Raw genomic sequence first — 23,028 nt, 5'->3', positions numbered from 1 at the left:
ACACACACACACACACACACACACACACACACACACACACACACACACACACACTTTCTTAGTCCATCTTATAAATCTGGCTAACAAGCAATGTGCTTGGCCAGTAGATCAACTTAGTTCTCCTATAAGGGTTTATCCTCCTTTTAAGTGCATGGAAATCCAGTGCTGAAATGGAACTTCAAACATAAGCCACATATTAAAAAAAAACAAAAAACAACAAAGCAGAGGACTGCCTAGTAAATTGGAGCAGTTTATCTAAATAAACTAAAAGAATGGATAGGTAAGTATGGGCACACAGTATACGGAACAAAGAAGGGAAAAAGGTAATGTGTGTGAACTACATGGTATAACCAAGAATGGGCAAACCAACCCCCTTCAAATTTTTAGTATGTTGGGGCAGCTAGGTGGTGCAGTGAATAGAGCTCTGGCCTTGGAGTCAGGAGGACCTGAGTTCAAATCCAGCCTCAGACACTTAACACTAACTAGCTGTGCGACCCTGGGCAAGTCACTTAACCCTGATCCCCTCAGCAAAAATAAAAAAATAAAAAAAAAATTTGTAATATGTTCACTTCTAAGTCATTGGTGATTTGATGGTGTAAGAGTGTTTTTATGGCTTTGATGCTTATAGTGACCCAGAATATAACAGAGTTTACATTCTGAATTGTCAGTTCTAAAACATAAAGAGCCAAGAATAAGATCCAAGGCAAAGATAGATCTCTATTCTCTTGTTCTAGCAAGTTCACTGAACGTTATTAATTCCATCAGCAGGTGTGGTTTTCCTTATACCCAAAGTACAAAATCCAAATGTAATTCTATATACTCGCTAACTTCTCAGAAAGGTGAAAGGAGAACATCTCCTCTAGGTCTTGAACCCAGAATATAGTCTGACTTTAAAAAAAAAAAAAAGACAATAACAAAGGACAAGGGGGCAAGTATAAAAACAAAATACATACGGTTTAGGCCAATGTCATGATAAGTGAGAATAACTGGTCTGTTCCCTTTTGGTGAGCCTCGCATGGTGACGTGAACCACGCCATGAGCTGTTTCTATGTCGTGCTCCTGAAACAAGAGAAGGTAGTGTTTTACCATAGGCTGAAGTGCACACCCAGGATGTCAAAGCCTCACAATTTTTGCTTCATTTTCACTTTTTCCCGAGCTGGGATGAAATACTCCCTTGTACTATACATGTATCTATGTGAAATGCTGTCAGAATACAGTTTTCCAAACCCTTCTAATAAAAAGGAAAAGGTGGTGGGAGAGAGATGAATCACTTAGAGCAAAAAAAAAAACCAAAAACCCATGATAACGTGGGACTTATGAAATATGCAAAAGGAGCTGGCTGTGTAAAGGGGGTTAAGTGAGTTGGATGACAGAGAGAGGTATGATGAGGCTGGTTAAGAGCAGTCATCTGTAGGATCATGGATTTAGAGTACACAGACTAGAGTAGGCACACGAAGGAAGGAAAGAAAGCTGTTGGGCAAGATCCAAACTAACGGGGTTTGAACCAAACAGGAAAGTAAGTAGAACAGGTGACGGATACGAGCAGAGCCAGAGGGGAAGCTGAGAAGAGTACAAGATGGAATCAGAGTATCAGGAGGAGGCAATTTTGAAACCAAATGGATTCATAAGGGCCTGGTTCAATGTAATCTGCTCCCAGGAACCCAAGCCTTTAAGTTTTGGAAAAGAAAAGCCTGCCATACCTACTTCATATGAATCTATCCTATCTGATAATCAGTTTGGCACACCAATTTCATCAGTTTTAACATTCCTATAAATTAGTAAGGAGCCAGAGATATCTAAGAAATGAGGGGAGATCTGAAGCACACAATCTGCTGCTGCCTGTCGTACTCTTTTAGAGGGTTTTGTTTTAGGGGAAGGTTCAATGTGGGAGAAGGGCTGTTGCCTGGGAAGTGACTGATACAATAAAACAAAATCAAGTAAAAAAATAACCCAATAGTAAAGCTAAGCTACTTGAGTTTCCTATCTAATAATGAACCCTCTCTAAAACCCCTAATTTCTTTCCTTATATGGGACATAGGAGGCAAGCTGTTTCCTGAACTTTAGTTCAACTGGGCTTCACCAACAATCGTATATCCCGAGGCATAAACCTCTCTCACATTAAATAACTTAACTTTTCTCTCTCAGTTGTTGCATTCTCCTATTAACACTGGTTTGGGGAGAGGAGAGAACAGAGGGACTCTTAAGAGCGGAAAGACAGCTGAACAACAAAGAGGTTTTCAGTAGTAGGGAGAGGATGATGATTAGAGATAAAAGGACATCTGGATATGGAGAAGTAACTTCAGTAGAAAGATGCTAAAGAAGGAGTGTATAGGAACTCAAAGAAGAGACAGGCTGGAAGTAACCAAGAATTTTGAAATTACACTAAGCCAGGGGAACTGAGAAAATGATCAACTTTGTCATCCCTGGATGGCCTGGATAAAACTCATAATTTCAAAACAGCTTCTTATACATTTTTATAAGAGTGACTCATGGTCCTTTAAAAGCCTGGAAACAAGAAAGAGCCAATACCATGCATCAAAGAGTGAAAACACCAGGGTTTTATTCTTTATTTCAGTACTTCCGAGGCTTGTCCTGAACCCAGGAGAGAGACTTTAAACATTTGCTGATGTGAATCATGCTTCAATTAAACCAGGCACTTACCGAGCCATCTAATCGACTACTATCCGCGGAATCTCTAGGACCTCTTCCTTCACTAGGGGGAGCTGTGTTAACATGTGGCTTGAGATTTACACTTTTGAGATGTCGGTCTGACTGTGAAGGGCTAGGCTGAGAGCTCATCTGGAGTGGAATGCCCCCTCAATGATCAGAATTAGTGGTCGGATCACTGTAGGAGCAATATTACTACTTTTTTTTTTTTTTTAAATGATCAACTGCTCTCTGTTCTGGAGAAGGTGGTCTCTCCAGTCACCACCTCTCCCAGGCGTTCTAGAACACACAGGTGTCACACAATGTGACCCTATGCACAGTTACCAGGAGGGTAGGGATGAAGATCTTCCTGTAAACCCTCGGGTTAACTAGTCTCTCCATTGTTAAGGTACTTCTTAAGAGCCTAATTACTTTCAGTTTTAAGACAAAAAAACAAAAAACAAAAACACCCAACTAACTACCTGTGTCACCAAAAAGCTTCCAGACACACTTCCTCTATTCTTGGCTGCCTTCCCAGGGCCAATGAATGGTAGATGGCCAAGATGTCTCTACTAGGTTGTCTTGCCATCTCCAAAACGTAAGAACCAAATGCCTTAAATTTTCCCCAAGTGGTTCCCTTCTATCCAACTTTGCTATCATACCAGAAAGAGCCATCATTTTATCTGTCTCTGGAACTTATGTTCTCTTTTTGCTCCCAACTAGGTCTGGGTCACTTTGAAGCTCCCGACCAATCCATCTTTAACTTGAGCTAATTTGCTATAAGGAATAATAAATCGATCAATAAACATTTATTAAATAGCTTGCCTCAGACCACTGTGCTAGGTGGTGGAGGAGATGCAAAGTCTGGCTAAGACAAAGTCCTTGTCCTCAAGGAGCTTACATTTTAGTAGATCCAATGAACCACCTCCACTTTTTTTTTCTCACTACTGAAACGGTGTTCTATTGAACACTGTCTGATTGAAATTCAGAAGTTTTTTTTATTGTTATGCAGGGATTTCTGCTGTAATATAACAATTTGAACAATGTGAAAATCATCTCCCTTATTTGTTGTTTGAGTACATTATTCATTTCCTTCTTTAAAGGTCTATAGTGATTTTCCATACCTAGTTTCAATCCAACCTTCCTGGTCTTGACTTTGAGTCTTATCCACCATCTAAATTTTTATATTGCTTTTTGTTCCTGCTCATTTCTTTTAATCTGAACTGATGTTCTCCCAAACTCCCTCAATGAGTTCTCTTACTCCTAATAGACCTCCCACATCATCTTCCATACAACATACACTATGCTTACAATCATTTCCCACTTCACATACACCCAAAATACTTTCCTCCCCTCTCTTTCTTCCTCCTCCTCCTCCTCACATAACTTTAACCTAATTATGAAGGGGACAAGGTGACTTCTCAGCTTAGTCCAAAAATAATTCCACCAAAATTAATAAAGAACACAGGACAATAAAAAGAACAATTTTTGTGAGGTCACTCTGTCTCCTTTAGAATATAAGCCACTGTAAGGAAAATTCCTCAAAAGGTAGAATGGAATCAGCAAATTCAGATTTCCCTCCTGAGTTTTCAAGTTCGCCATTAAAAAAATTTTTTTTAAATTTCCTGATTGCACAGCCCAATGAGGTGTGCTGCAATGTGTTCATGAGTAAGTGACACAGGCAAAATTTGAATTTATGCTCTTGACCTCTAAATTCAGCATTCCTTCCACTGTACCATGCCCAAGTGCCCTAGGGCTTTTCCAGGAATTCCAGATGAGACAACTGCCTTATGATGCAATGGCTTTAGAGATGGGGAGCTGCTTCTAGATGCTAGAAAGGGCTAAGATGGCAGCTGAAGCATCCAGATAGCAAGGAATGATGCACCTGCCATCAAGAACAGGTGGCTCTGCCCTTACAGAGACCGGCTTAAATACTAGTTTAGCATTTTAAGTGAAGATAAAATGCTCCACCAAAGGGCAAAAATCAGTCTTTACAAATTGACAGTGAATATGCTTTATGTTAATTGACGAGGTCTAAGACAAAGGTCACAGGCATGAGAAGGTCTTTCATGAGCTGAAGCTCTACAGACCCAGAGAGAGAAATGTAGCAGTACATCCTTGGGAGGCCAGAGGAAATGAAGGCTCATATCCAAATGCTTCAATCAGAAATCACTTAAGTTTTTTAGCTCCCATCAGTTAGCAAAATTTTCTAAGAATATCTTGGGGTTAAAGGTATAACCACATTACTAAGTTCCCTTAGGGTGGGGCCCCAGAATTCATCTCCTAATGTGCTAGGATCTGAGTTGGAGAAAGCTTGCAGTTTGATCCCTATTCTCTCTGGACATCTCAGCCCTTGTTGGGCCCCTCCATGAAGGATTTGGAGTGTTCAGCTTTAGAGCCTTCACTTTAGAACATGCTGCTTAGCTGATCTGGAAAGCATTTTTCACACGTTTTAAAGCCATTTAAGTACATGTGAAAGAAGATGCATACATAACAATTCTGAGCTGCAGACTATAATTTATTTAGTACGTACTTGGCTTCTCTCAGTGAGTTCTTAAACAGTATGCAACAAATTACTCCATTATTTTGCCATGGTCATATTCCCCTGGGAATAATGAATATCAGGCACAAATTCTCTGGCAGACTGGCCCAATGCATTATTGCTGTTTTCTTCGATCATTCCACAAATGGAGTGGGTGTTGGTTTCAAGTACTGTAAGGGCGAGAAGGCAACGAGCTGGCTTAGTAAATAGAGCACTAGGCCTGGAATCAGGAAGACCTTAGTTCAAATTTGCCTCAGACACTTAATAGATGTGTGACTGTGGGCAAGTCACTTAACCCTATTTGCCTCAGTTTCTGCATCTGTAAAATGAGCTAGAGAAGGAAATGGCAAACCAATCCAGTATCTTTGCTAATAAAACCCCAAATGGGGTCATGAAGTGTTGGATATGACTGAAATCACAGAACAACAACAAGGGTTACACACAACCTGATCATTATAAATAAATATTTACTATTGAGTGCCCTCCAGATACACAGCAGAAGCACTACAGCCATTTTATATTCTCTGGATAATATATATATTCTTCTGGAATATATATTCCTGCATATAGTCTAGGAAAAACCTTTAATAATCCAATGTTTGCTTGCCTGCCATCTCTGATGCAAAAGCCAATCAATGGCCACTATATTAAAGGGGGAAATAGGGTTAATCAGGTCTCCACCTCACATTTGGTGTGGAATTATGTAATTTAACAGTCATGAATGAAGACTGGTGATTTTAGATCCTTTGGGCAGCAAATTCCTTTTTCCTTGCATCCACCTTTAAGAATGTCACCTCCATTCACTGCCCTTACACCCAGATCCCAATTATAACAACTGTTCACTTCGGAGAAATCATTTAAGATTAATTCATTCAGGAAAATCAAAAAAACCAAGAGATATGGGGCTGTTTTAATTAAATCTTTCAATTACATGGGAGATACAAAGGGGGAGAAGCCCAATTTTTTTTTTATGTTTACAAAGAAAAAAAATTTAGAACTGAAATTCCCAACTGAGTTGAGGCTCAGTCAAGTAAAGTAGAATCTTGGGGCGGAGGGAGGTGGGGGGGTTTCTCAGCACAGCTGTGGAAGGATGCCCTGATGTAACGATCCAAGCTTCTTTCTTGCAAACATAGCCCTTGGGACTGTATCAACTCAAATGCCGACTGACACATCTTTCTCATTTGTTTGCAACACTGACTTCGGATTGAATGGCTTATATCTCCCTCAGGAATATCAAAAAAGTAGGAAAACATCTTTTTGTAAGCTTTTTGAGGCATTCTTCAGAAAAGGTGAAGCCAATCATTCACTGATAACCATTCTAGGTTTCCTCAGGACTTCTCCCAATGTTCTCAACGGAGAAACACACAAGGATTCCAGTGAAATATCCAAAGAGAAAAATCTTTTAAAAAACTATAAGCATAAAGGCTCCCTGAATGCTGGGTGGAAAAATAAAGGCCCTTCAAGGACAGTACCATGGTTGTGGCTTTACAAAATACAATTACAAAAACCACAGGTTAATGTGCAAGCCAATTCTATAATTTTTTTTTTTTTTTACTCCATCTGAACTGGGCCAAGAAATTGTGGTCCGTGGTGCTTAGAACATGCTAATGTCTTCAAACTCATTGAATATTAAGATGTTTTTGCTAAAAATTCTCCTAAAATTCAATTTAAACAATTGTTCCATGCTTTTATTTCTAAAATTCAATTTTATAAAATCATTTCATGCCTCCCAATACACTGCCCACATTCTATGTAGAACAAATAGTTTCGGGGAAAACCTTCTCGAGATATTTTTCTGGTTTCATAAGGTCCATCATTATGAAGTTTAATGTGATCTTTTCCCCAACAGATGACATCTCTATTTAACTTGGCAAATCAACAAATCACTTTTTACCAGCTCATTCCGGTGCCTAAAACTACTACTAAGGTTAAATCAAATTCAACAACTAAACCTGAATAAAGACTTTATCCAAATAATCAATTATCTAATTTCCTGCATCTGGGTCAGCAAGCCTTCATCTACAGGAAACTCTCTGCCCACATCAGAGTGCTGTAGACCCTGTGGGCCAGGAGGTGAATTTTAGAGCAGAAGGACAGTCTCCCAGGTTCCCTGAGCTACTAGGTTGGTCTTGGATTCAGCAATCCAATGACCTAATAATAATGCCATTTTCAAGGCAACAAAGCACCTTTCTGGGCCATCTGTCCTAGACCCTAATCTATATGAAGAGCAGAGCACTTCACCACAGTTTGGATCTGGATAGAATGGACTAAACTGTGCCCTCAAACTTCATTCTACAAACAATGTGGCAAAGCACACTTTGCCTATAGTGTTAGTTCTTTCTTCTAATATTAGAATGATAGACAGATCTGATTATATTCAATACTAAAAAAAGCAGCCTTGAAAATAACTACTTGTTCTGAGGCCTGGCATCAGGGGAGTGGGTTTCTCAGTGTGCTCTGTAACCATGCAGACTCAGGAATGTCTAATAGGCTCTTGCCTGCCACTTGTGCTTTCCACATGGCCTCCTTTCAAAGGCTGCTGTCATGGCATACCACCAATACAAGTGGTCCCAGGATAGTTCTGCAGTTATATACCCACTACTTCTTTCCCTATTCTTCCACAGGGACTAGAATATCCACAGAGTAGGAAGGGAACAAGCATTTATGAAGTTTCTACTACGTACCAGGATTGTCCTAAGTGCTTTACAAATATTATCTCAACAAGTTTAGGTGGTATAAAGGGAGGTTTGCTGACTGATACCTAAAATAAATCTTAAGCTGGTAATACAGCCACAAACAAAAAAAACAGAAAACACTGTATAGGAAAATAATAAAGGGGAAGAGTAGGGGATTTACTTCCAATTTCTAAACAACAAGTAGGGAAAGCATTTGCATTTTACCTTTAATGCAGTTAATATTTTGAATTTTTGCTAAAAGGGTTTTGTTATCAAGAAGCACCCCCCCTCCCTGTTTCCATGCGGTGAAGGAGGACTTTATATCCGAGACCTGTCTGATTATAAGTGACTCAGGCACACATACCATTATCATTTCAGGAGAGGAGATGTCAATCACAGAGAAAGAAATCAACACAGGCATCTACAGCAGTAAAGGGAATACCTGGCTGGCAAATCTGTTAATATGACAGTCAATTAAATAAATCTTGATTTACTGAAAAAGGAAAGTTAGAGCCAAGAGCAACTATGCAAAAAATTCCCTTCCATTGGACACTACCATAAAAGGTGATGCTCTGCAAAGATCCTGTACACAGCCCTCTTGGTGCTTGTACAGTCCTTACCTGACAGTCAAAGTCCTGGAAGTTTCGTGTACCATTCTGTCAACAGAAGGCAGAAAACACAGTCAGTTTCCCCAGAGGCTTCCCCAAATGTGCAACAAATTCAGTTTCACATTGAAAGCACAGCAAGTATAGCCCCTCGATTGCCACAAATCCCACAATTCTCAGCAAAAGGCTCGAGATAACATGGGTTAGTCAAGGGTACAAAAGAGCTAGATTTGGGAGACAAGACTCATTTTAAGTACTTGCTAACCAGAGTAATTAGTAGAGGAACCTAGTTTTCCCCAGCAGGGTAAACAGGGTAAACTTGCCAATTACCTAGCATACAAGCTTTAAAAGTTTGTGAGAGGAGCACAAAACAGCTGTCGCCTGTACCAAAGTGGATCGAAAGTATATATGCCTGCAACAACTGCAGGCAGTGGCAGAGATTAGGATGTGGACAGAGACCAGAGCTGAGGAGAAGAGAGCTGCATGAAGAAGACATCAGAGCAGGAACAGAGCTCAAAAGACTGGCGAATACCAGTTACAGATGCAACGTGGGAAGGGAGCTGGGGAAGGACCGAAGGTGTGGAGAAACTACAAGTGAATGAATTAATGTCTGAGAAAGAACGTAAGGAATGTACAATTAGGAGGACGAGAAAAGAGAAGGATAAAATAAGGTCCCAGCTATTGGCATGGAATCTATTGATTCCCCACAAGTGCCAAGAGGAGAAAAGAGACAGACCCCCGAATTATTTAAAGGACAAGCTATGGTCAAAAAGTCCAAAAGGGTATTCGGCAAGTGCCCACAAGAGAGCTACGTTGCAGAAACACCAATCATAAAACTCCAGGGAACAGTGCAGATGTTGTCTCAGCAATGTGGAAGCCAATATTATAAGAATGATGTAAGTGTTATAAGAAGACCAATATATGTTATTTTTTAAAAAATACCTGTTAACTTGATTTTGAACCCCTTTTGTTTTGGGACAGGGTGGGGTAGGGGGAGGTGGGGTGTCTGTCCATGCAGACATGCTACTCACCTGTAATTTAATAGTCAGGCCTAGTGGCACTAGGAGGTTAAAGGACTTGACAATGGCCAAGGGCAGGTCTTAAACCCAGTTCTTCCCGATTCCAAGGCCAGGTCTCCATCCGCTGTTATATTGCTTCATTGTCAATCGACAAGATGACAAAACACTTCGCAATCTATCTGTAAACCGTAGTTTTCTGAAGCTGGGTAACCACACCATATTATTCAGAGGTGGCCTCCCCATTTGCCAACAGAAGGTATGGAACAACTGAGCTCTAGGGAGCTTTTCTGTTAGAGAAGATCTAGAAACCTGGCCAAGAGGACACAGCCCATTTTCAGGCTCACCTGCAGAGTGCTCTCCAAAAGGATGGTTGCTAGTCAGGTGGTAGTTACCAAGATCACAGGGCGTGGGTTAGTGCTGTACAGTTACACAGAGAGGCAATTTGTTCCTCTTCACTGTGTAGAGTAGCTTCGTGTTTTTGGAAAAGTAGTTACAGTTCAGCAATCCGAGTTTCTCCAGAGGTGATAAAATGGTATCAGAGCCTCAGTAATGGTGAGACTGCACAGACGTCTACTAGGGAATGAGGCACGGCCAATTCTCAAGTATGATCCTTGGTATAAGACCTAATCTACACAATGGCTGACACCATAAAAGGCATGGAAGGAAAACTTGGAAGGGGATATCTCAGAGTCATCATTTCACAGAATACTTCCAGAAGGATCCCAGAGAAGGCTAAGGAGAGCAAGCTTTGGGTGGGCTCTCTACTGGAAACCAGAGTGAAAGGAACAGAGACTGGAGGATGATAAGGGAAGTGAAGATGCAGAGAAGGGGAAATGAGCAGGAGAAAGAACATGAGGAAAGAGCTCACTGCTCAATAGCCAGTAATATCTTGGACCTTAGCAGAAGGAAGCACCTTCACCTGTACTACAGCGGATGGCACTGGAATACTTTTATTTAATATTGGGGCAGCTAGGTGGCACAGTGGATAGGGCAGCACTGGCCCTGGAGTCAGGAGGACCTGAGTTCAAATCTGGCCTCAGACCAAACACTTGACACTTACTAGCTGTGTGCCCCTGAGCAAGTCATTTAACCACAATTGCCTTTAAAAAAAAAAGACATTGTCCAAAAAAGAATAAATAAGAAGCTAATTAAAAAAACTAAAGTAGTTATAATTGACGAGAATACTTTTTTTTAAAGGGCTTTATGTATTTTAGAATTCATTATGATGAAACAATCTGTTCTTTTTCACAGAGGAGGAGCATATCAACACAGACCAGGGATTACTTAGTACTACACAGCATTTCAGAAAAGTTTTATAAAACAGGTCAAAACAGGCCATGGACAATATCAGGACTTGACTCTTATGGGGTTTTCAGAGGTCCTACAAATTGTTTAGAAAAAGAACCATCACTTGAACCACCTAGAGTCAGTTCAGAACATTGAGAATCATGTTTCGTTTTAGATCCTCAGTTCCTGGACTTTCCTTTTGCTGCCATCACTTGGCCACTTCTCCTCCTTTACTGTTCACTCAAATCAGGTCCTAGGAGCAGTTATTTGTCTATTGACCCTCCGGCCTCTCTTCTTTCTCAAGTTCAGTCAGTATTCCTGCCCTTCTATTATGGGGACTTCCACACACGTGCTGATGTTTCCTCAAACACTCTAACCTTCCAATTCTTCAGCCTCAGCTCCCATGACCTAACTCTTCTAGTCAATTTCAAACACACACAGAAATGCTCACAAGTAACAACACTCATGAGCGTTCCATGACAAAAACAAACAAAAAAATTTAAAAAATGCCAATAACCCTTTATCTAATCAAAACCTTTTATCTCCAGCTTTCCAAATGATGCCTTAACCCACACTTGTGGCCTCCAATCCTTTAACCCTCTGCATTTCCCAATCTTGACCCTTTAGTTAATCAGTTTTACACTGTCCTCTATTTTTTAATTCCTTGCCTCCTTGTCATATCATCACTCATGCCCTGCCAAACCCCAATCCTACCTGATCCAGGATTCACATATTCAAATTATCTGGGTCCACTAAAAATGTATGTGATCAGGGCAGCTAGGTGGTGCAGTGGATAGAACACCGGCCTTGAAGTCAGGAGGACCTGAGTTCAAATCTGGCCTCAGACCAAACACTTGACACTTACTAGCTGTGTGACCCTGGGCAAGTCACTTAACCCCAATTGCCTAAAAAAGAAAAAAAAAGTAAAAAAAAATGTATGTAACCGAATACCAACCGGGCTCTCAACAAAGCAAGGAAATCCTTTTCTTCTTCCCTGATTCTTTGTCCTCCTGCTCAGAAGCTGAACTTTATCTTCTCTTTTCTATCCTCCCACCCCATGTGCTCCCTCCATCTTGTCAGCTGAGCACCACACCTCATGCTTTAAAAGAAAATTGTCCATATGCCCAGAGCTCCTGCATTTCCCCTTCTCTATTATCTTCAGTTCCCTTATCATCCCCCAGTCTCTGCTCCTTTCACTCCAGTTTGGGACAGAGAGCCAACCTTTCTACACCTACTCATAATTTTATATCCCCTCTAGTCTTCTATAGACTGCCCTATGTCCCATGCCCCCCATCTTCTACCACTCCCTATCTACTGGTTTCTTCCATGCTGCCTACAAAACACATTCAAGTCTCCTCAATCCTAAAATATGGTTTATGACCCTACCATCCATCCTTTCAATCTATCATCCTATAGCTCATCCATTTCACAGCAAGACACCTAGAAAAAGTAGTCTACACTTGTTGTTTGTACATCCTCTCCCCTCACTTCTCTTTGCAATCTGACTATTGACCTTATCAATTGAAAAGACTTTCTCCAAAAGTTACTAACAATCTCTTAAATGCCAAATCTGATGGCTACTTCTCAATTCTCATCTTTATACAAGGATTGATCCACTCAGCCGTGGTACTCACACCTCATCATTGCCCTCTGCCTCTCAAATTGGAGGGCAGAGCCATGAACTTCAAAACCTCCACTTAAGGAAGGGTCCTAGGACAGCCATGTCCCAATGGGCTGCATTTCTTTGGGACTTTTCTACCATGTCATCAGGAACCTCATCACCTTGCCAAAATCCAATCAGTCCTGATACTCACAGCTCACGTCAGTGCCTTCTGCCCCCTCTGATTGGAGGGTGGAGCTATAAACTCCAAAAACTTCCATTTAAAAAGGGGGGCTCAGGGCAGCCATAACCTCATTTCCTACCTAGCTGCAATCCATCTGGACTCCTCTGATTTCTCAATTGTGTGCCCCATCTTTCCCTTCCCCTTAGCACCCCTCCTTTCAGCTCTTCAGTTTTCTTTTATGTTATCTTTCCCCATTAGACTATACATTCCTTGAGGGCAGGGATTCTCGCTCTTTTTTCCCATTTTTGTCCTCAGCCTGGCAGGTACTCAATACACGTTCACTGACTGCAGCATTTAACACTGTTGACAGCTCTCCCTTCCTAGATGCTCTCTCTCCTCTGGGTTTTCATGCCATTACTCTCTCCTGGTTTTGTTCCTGCCAGACAGACTGCTCCTCCTCAAGCTCCCTTGCTGAGTTATCACCACACCACTCGTACCAGTAAGTCAATCTCAAGTCTTTACCTTGGGCCCTTTTCTCACCTCTACATTCCCACTTGGTGACTTCACCAGCTCACCGTTCCCAGCCCTTCTTCCCAACTTCCTAATGTCTATAAAGAACACCACACCATCCTTCTACCCACTCAGGTTCAGAACCTCAGCACCTTGACTCCTAACTCCCTTTCCTACACATCCATTAAGCTTCCAAATCTGGTCTATCCTTCCAACAAAATCCAGCTCCTATAATTCCTTTTCTCTCTATTCAACACCCTAGTTTAAGCCCTCATATCCTCTCACCTAGACTACTCCATCAGCCTCCTATTTGGTCTCCTGGTCTCAAGAGCTCAGCTCTCCAATCCACTTGCCACAGAATTACCAAAATGCTTTTCCTAAAGCATAGGTCTGACCCGCTCTCATAACCATACTAAATGAACGATAATGGTTCCCTAGTGTATCTTGGTTCAATACAGACTTACCCCCTCCCCACATTCTGTGGTCCAGCAAAACTGGCCTTCTCTTTGTTTGGCATGATCTCCTTTCTGTCTTTATCTTTTTGCACCAAGTGCCCTCCATGCCTAGAATGCATTCTGTCCTCGTTATGCCTTTTAGAACCTCTTCAAAAGTCTGCTTAAATGTCTTCTATGACATGAAGACTTTCCTAATTACCTAGTGCCCCCTCCAATATCTTGGATTTATTTTGCACATATTTATACGCCTACATGTTGTCTCATATGAGAGAATGTAAGCTCCTTGAGGTCAGAGGCTATTTCATTTTTGTCTTTGTATTCGCAGGGCTTAGAATATAGTAGAGATGCTTAAAAAATGCTTGATTGATTTCAGTTCTCAAACATTTTAAGTCTTCTGAGATAGCATGCTCATTTTTTTCAATATACTACAAAAACAGATCCAATTAGTACAGATTCCTGTTAAGTTTTTGTATACTGCTCCTCCAGTTTCCTGAGTCCCAATAATTAGAGGGGTCCAAATTTAATTTGGGAAGCTTTTATCTAAAGCCAATGTCTATGCTGGAATACTGGATTTTCCTGTAGCTAAGAGGGCCAGTATCTCCTGATGAGCTTTGTAAGCCTATTATCAGTTTTGAGATGTGAATTCTCTTTCTTCATAACAACATGGTCACAAGGGTTCTTGTGAAGAATGAGCCTTTTTGCTGGGCCCACAAGGAATTGAAAATGACAGATTACTACCAGAAATCTGGGATGTTTGCTGCCTGTCTTATAAGGTGTGTAGGCAAATGTCCTTCAAGATCACAGTGTATGAACAGTTCTTTGGTTGAACAAGGACAGAGGCAGATCTTTTACAAAAATGTTATCTTATAACTGGTCAAAGGATATAAAACAAGCAGTTCTCAAAAGAAGACATGAGCCATCAACAGCCAAATTAAAAAAAAATTGCTCCATATCACTAATAATTAGAGAAATGCAAAAAAATTAAAATAATGCTATATTATTCCACCTCATACATCAGATTAGCAAAGATAACAAAAAAGGAAAATGACAACTATAGAAGAGGCTACAGGAAAAGAGGCACGTTAAGGCATTATTGCTGGAGCTGTGAATTTCTTCAGCTATCCTGAAAAGTAAGTGGAACTATGCCCCAAAAGGTAACTAAACTGTGCATATATGTTGACCCAACAATAGCTCTACTAGGCCTATACCCCAAAGAGGTCAAAGAAAGAGGAAAAGGGCATATACACAGAATAATATTTATAGCAGCTTTTTTTTTTGTAGGGGCAAAGAACTGGAAACTAAGGGCGTACCCATTAATTGGGGAACAGCTGCACAAATTGTCGCATAAGAATGTAATTGGATATTATTAGTGCCATAAGAAATTAAGAAAGGGATGGTTTCTGAAAAACCTGGAAAGACTTACATGAACTGATGAAGAGGGAGGTGAGCAGACCCAGGACAACAATTTATACAATAATAATAACATTGTAAAGACAAACAACTTTGAAAGACTTAACTCTGATCATCACTATGACCAAACACAATTTCAAAGGGTTCATGATGTAACATGCCCCTTCCTGACAGAGAGTTGATGCATGGTGAAGATTGAGACATGAACTTTTTGGACATGGCTAATGAGGAAATTTGTTTCCTTTGATTATCCATATTTGTTATGAGGGTTGTGCTTTTCTTTTAAGTTGGAGGGTGAGAAAAATAAAAGATTTTTAATTGAAAAATGAAGTAAAATGTAAGGAAAAACAGGTTAAAAAAAAGTTATTACAAAAAAGAATGCTATCCAAAATTTAACAGCTGATTCAGAGGATGAGGTTCCTATTTTAGTTCTGGGGAGACTGGGAAGAAACAGAAATAGATACTTCTTGCTCTCCCAGTATTAGCTTTAATAACACATTTCTTTGGAAATCCTGTAGCTCTATGGGTCCGTATGTTTGCCAGTGGTCTTTCCAGGAGTAGTCTGATTTGGCATATAATTCTGATGGAATTTATGGTCAGAGAATCGAATTTGATTGGATTAGGTCCCCACCCCACCATTTGGAAAAGTACGGCTATACTCTCTGAATTCATTAAAAAAAGCAATAAATTATTTCTTATGTGGTAAATTTCTGGAGTCATGGTTTTGTCTTCTTTTTTTTTTTTCCCAAGGCAATGGGGTGAAGTGATTTGCCCAGGGTCACACAGCTACTAAGTGCCAGGTGTCTGAGGCCAGATTTGAACTCAAGTCTTCCTGAATCCAGGAGCAGTACTCTACTGGAGTCATGGTTTCTATGGGCATTGGTGTGATAATATCCATTTTGGGTAGGTAGTCCTTTAGAGTGAGCACCAAGGGTTCAAAGTGGGTCTTCCTCCAGCACTTCATTGGCAGTGTGGGAGAAAAGGGTATCTATTAGCTGTGAACACTTAACTTTCTCTTTCTGTTCATTCTGAAGATAAATCATTTCCCTTGATCAAAAAGGTTGTTGCTAGAATAGGATAACAAATGAAGTTGATATACACATATATATATATAAAACAACAACAAAAACACTTTAGGCTTTGAGAAATCCTTTATACACAAAATCTCATTTGATCCTCAAAACAACCCTATGAAAGCAGGTATTATGAAATATTACAGATATTACCCCCATTTTACACATGAGGAAACTGAGGCTGAGAGAGATTAAGTGACTTGCTGTGTTACATAGTATCTGAAACAGGATCTGAATCCCAAGAGGTTCTGATTTCATGTATAAAACTGCCCATGACATTAGGGAGGAATTCAAAATTGCCAAATGCAAAAAGTGAGAACAACAGTGGGAGAGGGAAGAGGAGAGATTGGATGAATGAAAAATAAGTTAAACACTTATTTGAAAACATCAGTGAAGTGAAGAAGCAGGTCAAGCGGGAAGGGCTACGTGCCAGATGGCAAAAGGAAAGGCTCAAGAAAAATCCAGGGAGACACATCTGTAGTTTCCTTTCAATTACTGGCTTAGAGAATAAGTAAAAGCAAACGAATGGTTCAACAGTAAACTCAGTAAACGAAAGATAAGTATCCCAAAGAGGAAATGGGAATGAAATGAAAATACTGAAAATTTTGAATATGATATTGCTAGGTAGCAGGAAAAATCTCATATGGCTCACCAACTTTGGAAAACTACTGTCAAGGTACATATAAAGTTGAACTGCAAACAAACAATACACCTAATGACCAAGGAAGAAGAGTCACAGAGTGACCTTATGACAGGAACTTTAAAGAAAAGAGGTTCTGGGAAGCATTTTAAAGATACAAGGGGGCTTGGAATATTTTCCAAACTCCATTTCTTGAGAAAATGCTGATATTTAGTAATACTTGCCCTCTTTAAAACATCAAATGTGAAATTGTGTATATTAAAATACTTTTTACATGTAACAAAATTTTTGATATGAAAATAGATTTATCTTATTCTCAAAGTATCCTAATCTCTCATTTATCCTAGACTATTGTGATATATCAAAGGATATACTATAGACCCTCATTCCCTGGATCATCATTTTTGGATTTCATTAGTATACATCAAGTGTTCCATGATCAAATCAGTTTGGGCTACACTTGGATGGATAAGGGGGAAAAAGATACTTGACTTGAATAAAGAGTTAGCAATAATATGCCATTATTATGCTGGGAATTAGGGCCACCAAAGGCAGTTCTCACTATCTGAAAGTAAAGGTTTTAGGAACAAGACTGACACTATAAAAATACCGTCTGAAAGGATAAAATACAGAATGACTCGTGGAAATAGAAACAATAGCCCTTAATAAAAAATAAAAAGACAGTGAGAGATGCAGAAACAAGAGCATAAGCTGAGAGAGATTCACAATCATTTATTATGACTCTGAAATTTGATATCTAAACAGAAATCTGTTTAAAATGGTAATTCAAGGGTAATAAAATGCAGAGTTGCTGTGTATATATGTGTGCATATATATGTAGAGATTTAAAAACAGAATTTCACTACCCCCAGAAAATCCTAATTTTCAATTTTTAGTGAAGTCTTTTGTACAATAGATTATTTGATGAAAGGATTCCAATACAAACCTATTGACAGTTTATGGAATTCAGTGAACATTTAAGTACCTACTATCAATCAATCAACCTTTATTAAGTACCTACAGTGTCCCAGGCACTATGCTAAGTGCTGGGATACAAAAAGAGGCAAGAAAGACCCCGCCCTCAAGGAGCTTTCGATCTAATGGGGGAGACAACATGCAAACAAACATATGAAGAGCAAGGTATATACAGGATAAATAGGAAACAACTAGCAGAGGGAAGACACTAGGATTAAGAGGGGTTGGGGAAAGGATTCCTGTACAAGACAGGATTCTGATTGTGACTTAAAGGAAACCAGGGAAGCCAGCAGTAGAAGCGGAAGAGGGAGTGTTTCGGGTTATGGGTGACAGTCAGAGAAAACACCAGGAGCCAAGAGATTTTGTGATGTCTTGTTTGTGAAACAGCCAGGAGGCCAGTGTGACTGGAGCCAAGAGTACATGTCAGGGGTAAGGCGTAAAAGGACTGGAAAGGTAGCAGGCAGCCAGGCTGTGAAGGGCTTCAAATGCCAAACGCAGCACTCTATAATTGATCCTGGAAGTGCCTGAAAGCCACCAGAGTCTGCTGAGTAGAGGCATGGCATGGTCAGACCTGCTTTTTAGGAAAATCACTTCGGTGGTTGAGGATGGACAGCAGCAGGATTTGAGGCAGTTCAATCCAAGCTACTGAGGTGATTAGGGCCTGCATTAGAGTGGTGGTAGCGTCAGAGGAAAGAGATGTTGCAAAGGCTGGATGGGGGACAGTGGAACGGTTAGTCAGTGAGAGAGAGCGAGGAATCCAGGAAGGCTCCTAGGTTGTCAGCCTGAGGGGCTGGAAGGATAATGTTGCCCTCTACAATAGGGAAAGTAGGAGAGGAAGATTTAAGGGGAAAGATGAATTCACTTTTGCACAAGATTGGAGGTCAACAGAGAGTTTGGGGCAAATAGGTAGATATGGAAATCATCAGCATAGAGATAGTAATTAAATCCATGGGAATTTTGATGAGATCACCAAGTGAAGCAGGAGAAGATGTCTTAAAGTCCTGAAGGGGATACAAAGCTGAATAAAACCTGGTGCGTACTCTCCCCCAATAAGACAGGCTGTTAAGTTTGTTGCTGTTTTTCAGACCACAAGGACCACAGCACTCCAGGGCCTTCTGTCCTCCACTCTCTAAGACTGTCCAAGCTCATGTTCATTGTTTCCATGATACTATCTCTCCATCTCATCCTCTGCTATCCCCTTTTCCTTTTGCCTTCAATCTTCCCCAATATCAAGATCTTTTCCAATGATTACTGTCTTTTCATTATGTGGACAAAGTAGTTAACCTTCAGCTTCAGTATCTGAGTAGCTATGGTCACAGAACAATGAATTTTGTATAAAAGCTTCCTAGCACACATCACAGGGACAAAATGCAGGATGTGTGTGTGTGTGTGTGTATGTGTGTATTTTTAAAGTTCATATATTCCAGGTTAAGAACCCCAGATTCTACATTTTATTTTCCTTAACAAAAATGTTAGGGAAACCCTAGAACGATAGTCCCCAGTCTATTGGAAGTGGTCTGATGACAAATCTGGTTTGGGAAGTGGTTCCATCTTAGGCGTGGAACACAACTGCCTTTACCTTCTCCTCCCTTGGCACCGGAGGAGCTACAAACACTCATCACTAAGTTTCCTCTACCTAGACTAGTTTTCTCATCTGACTATCACAATACCCATAAAAAGGAGTTTATCTGGTTGGAGGCTTTGGGAAACTTCAACAAAGCTCACTTCCTATTTTAAAGTGATTCAACAAGAAAAAAAAAGTGATTCAACGAAGGTAATTCTGAATTATCTTTATTTTCTTCCTGATCACTTTCAATCATTCACTAACCTGTCTCATCATTTCTAAGCTTTTCAGAAGCAGATTCCAGATCTCTTGGCTTTTTTTTTTACTTTACCCATCCCTTTTGTTTATATGTTCATTAGAACAGTTCACATAGGATGGGCAAGAGAAATGAAAGGAAGAGAAACAAATCAATCAGCTTTGTTACAGAAGGCCTCTTTCAGTACCTCATTCTGGTGTGGCGGTGACCTTGGGCTATTAAATCAACCAACATTTATTAAACAACTATGAGCCAGGCACAGTGCTAAGCACTGGGGATACAAAAAGGCAAAAGACAGTCCCTGCCCTCAAGGAGCTTTCAATCTAGTGAGGGAGACAACATGCAAACAAATATATACAAAGCAAGCTTTACACAGGATAAATAGCTTAACAGAGGAAAGGCACTGGAATTAAGAGGGGTTGAAGAAAACTTCCAGTAGAAGGTAGGAATTTAATTGGGACTTAAAGGAAGTCAGGGAGGTAAGGAGTCAGAAAAGAAGGTGAGCATTCCAGGCATGGAGGACAGCTATAGAACATACCTAGAGCCAAAAGACGGAATGTCTTGTTTGTGGAAGGGACAGGAGACCAGTGCTGAAAAGTCCCATGTCAGGAAGTTAGGTGTAGAAAAACTGGAAAGGTAGGAGGGGGCTAGGTTATGAAGGGCTCTGAATGATACAGCATGAAAAGCCTAGACCAGTGAGTAAAAGCATAGTGGGAAGATTATAAATATGGAACCAGCAAGGGTCTATCATCTGAAAACTAGCCAGAGTTCAGAGAGGCTCATTACTAGGAGGTGATCAATTTTTTGGCCATAACCACGATCATGAAACTGTCTTTAAAATTACGGCAGGGTGGAGAGTGTGTGAGTGTGTGAGTGTGTGTGTGTGTGTGTCTCTGTCTGTTGGTCTGTGTGTACACACACACATTGGTGGAAGACCCATAGCAATGAAATCACAGGTTCTTCAGTATATTGCTGTATAATTAGCTTTTTTCAGTTTATTTGGCAACAGAGGTTTCATGACAGAAGAGGTGGGAACTACTAGTTAAATGAGGCAATGTGATATACCAGAAAGAATAATGGACTAGGAATTGGAACACAGTAGTTCTCATTCCAGTTCCACCATTTTTTTAGACCTAGAACAAGTTGTATACCTTTATGCCTCAGCATCCTTATGTGTAAAATGAGGTTAATAGCTGCTCTGCTCAGAAGATAATGATAAAATGTACAAGGAAGTATCTTCAGAACAGTAGAGTGTTATACAAATGTAAGGTACTCCTGTTATTTCTTTAGGTTGCTCTTTCTCTCACACCACTAACACACATCTTCAAAGAGGTGGTTGTAGTTCTGTTCTCAGCACAGGCACACAAATATAACAAGATCAGTTTTCCCCAAACTTAAGCTTCTGACATATTATACAGGCTTACTAAAATTAAATGGACAAAAGAAACCAACGAGTATGAGACTGAAAGGCTACATTCCAAGTACAGTTTCATAGTCATCTCAGGACAAACTCCTTCCAAGTCCTCCAAAGATGTAAGAGGTACAGTGGTACTTTTGGTAGAAAGATAGGAAGCTTCCTGATTTACACAGTGCATCCTTCCTTGAAGGAGTACAAGTATTAGTCCTTAAAAGGAAGTCAAATCTAATAGAAGAATCTGTGGCAGCAAAGTAGGCTGGAATGATACTCTCCTTCACCTGCAACACCAACTGGCCAGCACACAGATGACTCATCAGCAGAAGTGCTGCCTTTCAAATGCCTTACAGCATTTCAAAACAGGTAGGGATCTTAGAGATCATTAAACACCAAGAGGTCCTATGGCAATTGCCGGATACAAATCTAGAGACCTCTCCTTTCTCCTTCAAATCTAGAACTCTTTCTTCCTTCAGTTTCTTGGTATGCAGCTGAGATCATACCTTCTATCTATGATAGATGGAGACATTACTCTGGGACATTTTTCTTTAAGGATGCTACTGTTTGGGTCTATCCAAAGGACTTCCCTATAGCTACCTTTGTGGACTCATGCTGGAGCAGGAGAATCTAGCAGGGCAGCACAGAGATAAGGAAGTTGTTTGAAAGAGAGTAGAGAATGGGCTAGAAGTCATGTACCTTCTAAGGAAGAGATGATAGATCAGACAAGGCAAAACAATTAGGGTGGCGCCTTGAAATATCAGGATGATACAATTGAACTACTTTCCATATCAATGAATCTATTTGTTGCCTGCTGATATATCCCTAGCACTGAGCACATAAGAATATATTTAATAAATTATGTTAATAAATAATATATTAATAAAAACATATTAAATAAATATATATATAATAAATTGTTGTTGACAGACTGACTAAATCACGTCTTTACTGACTTAGACATCCCAGACATCTAAATCCTAATTCTTATCATGCTTTTGGTACTGCTCCCCTTCAGGAAGCCCTCTAAAACTTCAGGTTCAAGAAAGAATCCCTCCCAATGCTTACTCCCCAATCTTGAAACATCTGAATTCTTATTAGGTGAAAGAAATTGCTGCTTTTCCATCTCCAGTGAACCTGGCCTGGGTGCCTGCTCATAACCTAGAGACACCAAAGAAGTCACTCAGCCCACAAACACAAGACCAATGGTACTTTTCTTGACAGTACTGATGAAACTGGTTGTTCATTTCTGGGGCTAGAGCCAATTATGTACAACAAAATGTTTCCTTCTACTCCATTGTGGAATGTATCTTGTGAAAGCACCTTACAGTAACAAAAATAGATCACTTATGGAAAGACATTTTTTAGGATGGCATGAGAGGAAGCAGCAAAAAGAAAAAATGGTTGCACAAAATATACAGACTTTTATGGGGTACAAATTTGGTGAATGATAAAGGATAAAGGATTCAAGGGTGAAATAAGATTTAAAGGGATGAGCTTAGGGAGAATAGGCTTAATAGGAAAATGGTGGAGTATAAAACAAATGCTAGTTTTAAAAACAGCATCAGGTCCCTCTCTTGTTTTAGGCTACTGCGGATAATGGTTGTTACAGGAATCCTTACTCAGAATTGTTAAGAAGGAATTCAGTACCCACCTCCCTCCCAAACCACCCACCTTTTCTGTACCCTCTGTATTGGTCTGGGTGGGGGGGAAAGGGAAGAGACTACGGATCTGCTTTATTTTCTACCAAACATGTTTTCCGAAAAGGGTCTGAGGAACTCATTTGCACCACAGTGCAAATACCTGAGAAAGCTTAAAGTATCTCTACTCCCAGAGTATTACTATCTTAACAGGGAACAAACAAAAAGAAAGCCATAATGGCGAAATTTCAGCTTTCAGCAAATGAGTCTGTGAGGGTTTTCTGGGGAAATGGTTCCTCCATTTAGTTAATATGTCCTGATGGTCAGACACAACCTGTTCTCCTGTGGCCTCCTGGAACCAACATTATGTGAAGGATGGCATGGTACGGTGTCTGAACTATTCATTCTCTACAAAGGAGCACCACATAACAACTTCTGGCCTCTCTGTGTGCAACAGTGAGCTCATGTCAGGGTTTACAACATCAGAAACCATGGGGGATAAGAACTTGGGTCAGTACCTTATGTGCCCTTACTCACTT

The 23,028-nt window shown here is 40.3% G+C and overlaps 1 protein-coding gene across 3 annotated transcripts in view; it reads right to left on the bottom strand.

Annotated features, from left to right (window-relative positions):
* NDRG3 (NDRG family member 3) overlaps positions 1-23,028 on the bottom strand; it is a 69,690-nt gene that overhangs the window by 23,833 nt on the left and 22,829 nt on the right. For 2 of the 3 annotated variants that reach the window (XM_027867205.1, XM_027867207.1), the window contains exons 3-4: positions 8,484-8,519; positions 954-1,059 (exon numbers count right to left, since the gene is read on the bottom strand). In XM_027867205.1, coding sequence (XP_027723006.1) covers positions 954-1,059; positions 8,484-8,519 — 142 coding nt within the window. The remainder of the gene's footprint in view (positions 1-953; positions 1,060-8,483; positions 8,520-23,028) is intronic. The other variant, XM_027867206.1, reaches the window with a different exon arrangement.

This window comes from Vombatus ursinus, unplaced genomic scaffold (genome assembly GCF_900497805.2).
Source record: "Vombatus ursinus unplaced genomic scaffold, bare-nosed wombat genome assembly UNPS02014785.1, whole genome shotgun sequence".
In the NCBI taxonomy this organism is placed as follows: domain Eukaryota; kingdom Metazoa; phylum Chordata; class Mammalia; order Diprotodontia; family Vombatidae; genus Vombatus; species Vombatus ursinus.
This window is presented reverse-complemented; position numbering and strand designations above follow the sequence as displayed.